The 3,114-nt window shown below is 43.0% G+C and overlaps 1 protein-coding gene across 1 annotated transcript; it reads right to left on the bottom strand.

Annotated features, from left to right (window-relative positions):
* Positions 1 to 508: 508 nt before the first annotated feature.
* LOC142302590 (olfactory receptor 2B8-like) lies at positions 509 to 1,453 on the bottom strand. The gene has a single exon (XM_075343695.1). The coding sequence runs from the start codon at positions 1,451 to 1,453 to the stop codon at positions 509 to 511; it is 945 nt and encodes a 314-aa protein (XP_075199810.1).
* Positions 1,454 to 3,114: the final 1,661 nt, after the last annotated feature.

Below are 3,114 nucleotides of genomic sequence, written 5' to 3'. Positions count from 1 at the left end.
TTTTTAGCTATTTTGTTTGCCTATGTAGCACAGCACTTTATATACGGTATACTTCATTATGCATGAGGATGCAGAAACTGTTGAAAATGAGCTGTTGGGAAGGGGGGGGATGAGGTTGAGGCCGTTGGGCATTGACCACCCCCAATGAGTATCCGATAGAGACTGCTTGGTTTGCTGATATTATAGGTTCAACTATACCTATAAAAATGTGAAAAATCAAACTATAAAATCATACAACTAAAGGTAGTATAGCAGTATGGTGAGCATTCTGAGAAATAACATTACTATTATTCTTACTAAATTGTGATAGTCATTACTTAATACTTCGTTATTATTTAGATTATTGCAATTTATTCTGAAGACCTGTACATAAAGTCCATGCATCAGCCAATGTCTTTAGCTGGGTTCATCTACTAATTCACCGATCCTGGATAGGCATACACACATGTAAATATAATAAACCTAGGCATATAAAGAATATAACACCAACAGCATTAGATATAATCAGTCAGATCTTGTCTTGTAGAATCTTCTTTCTTGTCATTTCTTTCATGGCTAATTTTACATCTTTATTTCTTAGAGTGTAGATCAGAGGATTTAGCATTGGGGTTATAACACTATAGAACAAGGTGGCCATTTTGTCTTGGTTAGTGACATGTCCAGTCCCAGGTCTCAAATAGATAATGAAAATGGTGCCATAAAATAAAGTAACGACAATAACATGGGAAGCACAAGTGGAAAAAGCTTTCCTCCGTCCTGTGGTTGTACGAATCTTCATTATGCTGGAAATGATATTGACGTATGTAATGAGAATGCAGAAGAAAGGGACCACAGCTACCACTATAGCACATAAGAAAATGATAGCTTTATTAAAAGACGTATCTCTGCAGGATAACTCTAACAATATTGGCGCCTCACAGAAAAAATGGTTAATAACATTAGGGCCACAAAAAGGCAACTGTAATGTATTGAATGTCTGTAATATTGAGTTTGCTATACCGCCAACCCAAGATGCAGTGGCCATCCTAATGCACAAGGCGGGATGCATGATATTAGTGTAGTGTAAGGGGCTACAAATGGCCACATACCGGTCATAGGCCATTGACAACAGTAGATAGCACTCGGCTCCTCCTAGAGAAAGGTGGATGAACAACTGGATGAAACAAGCATCAAACGATATGGATTTCCTCACTGATAAGAAATTAATGAGCATTTTGGGGACAACACTTGATGTATAGCAGATGTCCAAGAAGGAGAGATTTCTCAGAAAGAAGTACATTGGAGTGTTGAGTCGGGGATTTGTGTTACTGACCCAAATTATTACTATATTACCAAGCAAAGAAACAATATAACATGTAAGAAATATAATAAAGAGCAAAATCTGCATGTCCTGCCTGTCTGTAAGTCCCAGAAGGATGAACTCGTCCACAGTGGTAAAATTCCTTATGATCATTTTAACAGTCTGGAAGTAAAAAATATGACAAAAAAAAAATGTGAAGTGTAATAAGGTATAATTCAATGAAGATATCAATATATTATCCTACTTTGCATATTAAAGTATTCCTTATTTTTCCCTTTAGCTTTTTAGTCCTCCCCTTTTTTAATCAAACTTAGTCTATACAAGTTTGGTATGATACTTAACATTAGCTCAAAGAGACTTCTGGATCTCCACATTCTGATTGACTTTTGTATCAATGCAGAGTATACTAGGGTACAGAAGGGTTAATGGTGGGTATAGCTATATTTCAGGACCCTGTGTCAGAGATGATAGATGTTATTTCCCAGCTCTGGAATGCTAATTTTTAAGAAGTTATCCTTTTAAACTTTTGTACTTGTAGGTGTTTAAGACGTAACCAGTAAGGAACATTTTCTATTTGTTTACAATTTTTTATTTTAAAGAGGTGGTCCACCCGTTTTCATTACCTGCCATATCAATATTATGTTGAGAAACAAGGTTTCTCTCAAATCTCTTGTGTTGCTAATAGTGCCTGTGAGTGGCGCTATTGTGGTCCGCTCACCTCCTTCGCATGACCCTCGGGCTCCATGACCTCTGATGTCCGGTGATGTCTCGTCAACTGAGGCGGGCCGCAGCCTTCCTGAGTGACTGGGCGTTTCAACGCTTGTCACAAGCCAGCATCTCTCTGCTCCCTCCTTCACTGCAGAGCGCTGTAAGCAGGAGCAACGCTGGGCTGTGATGAGCGGTGAAACACCATCCCAGTCACACAGGAAGACTGAGGCCCACCTCAGGTGACGTGACATTGACACACCCCAGGGCTTTGGGGTACTCAGTCCCAGGCAGTATATTTACTGGGACAGTTCACTGGGTGGCCGTTGCCCGGTTCTGTGACCCTGGGGGTCGCTTAAAAGGGGTTATGTACAGGGGAATAATAATAATAAAGTTTTTGTCATGATGCCACTTTCGGGTTGCGGCTATATAGAGGGAGCTGCCGCTGCACAGTCTCTCACTGCTGGGGCTGATGCTAATGGCAGCCTGGATGCTGTGGCCCTCCGCAAGTAGGGCCAGGCCCCAGGGATATAGATGATGGTGGTGGTTGTTTATGAACATTACTAATTTTGAGGCGCAGAAAGAAGGTAGGCCACACAAGGGATTGCAGTGTAACTGGTTCTTTACTCACTGAGATGTTGCGGGCAACCCGATGGAGGCTGGTCCTCAACGCTGGTCCCCTTAGTTCCAGTGGTGGTGTGGTGACCTGGTGGCTTACTTCCCCTGAACCTGTCTCTGGTTGGTGGGTCCCCGTGGCTTGGAGCATCTGGGGGTCCCCTCCTGGTCGTCTTTCAGTCTTAGTCCATACGACAGGTAACATGAACCCTGTTGGGCCAGATCTCTGTCTCGTTCCCAGGTTCTTCCGTCATTTCTGTGCCCCAAACTTTACGGTCGGTGAGGTCCTGGATGGTCCCCTCACTGTGCACATTTTATCAGGTCTGCCTGGAGCGTTTTCCTGACCTAGGGCTCTGCACCCCATTGATGCTATGGTTCCGAGAGTACTCCACCGTGTTCCTTCGGCAACCACACGCCTGTGCCTGACAGGTCACTGCTACACTCTCCCGTCAGTACCGTTACGTCAGTCTCCTTTCACTTCCACCTACTGACTG

This window comes from Anomaloglossus baeobatrachus, chromosome 4 (assembly GCF_048569485.1).
Source record: "Anomaloglossus baeobatrachus isolate aAnoBae1 chromosome 4, aAnoBae1.hap1, whole genome shotgun sequence".
NCBI lineage: Eukaryota > Metazoa > Chordata > Amphibia > Anura > Aromobatidae > Anomaloglossus > Anomaloglossus baeobatrachus.
Note: the sequence above shows the minus strand (reverse complement) of the source record. Positions and strands in the feature narration are given on the sequence as shown.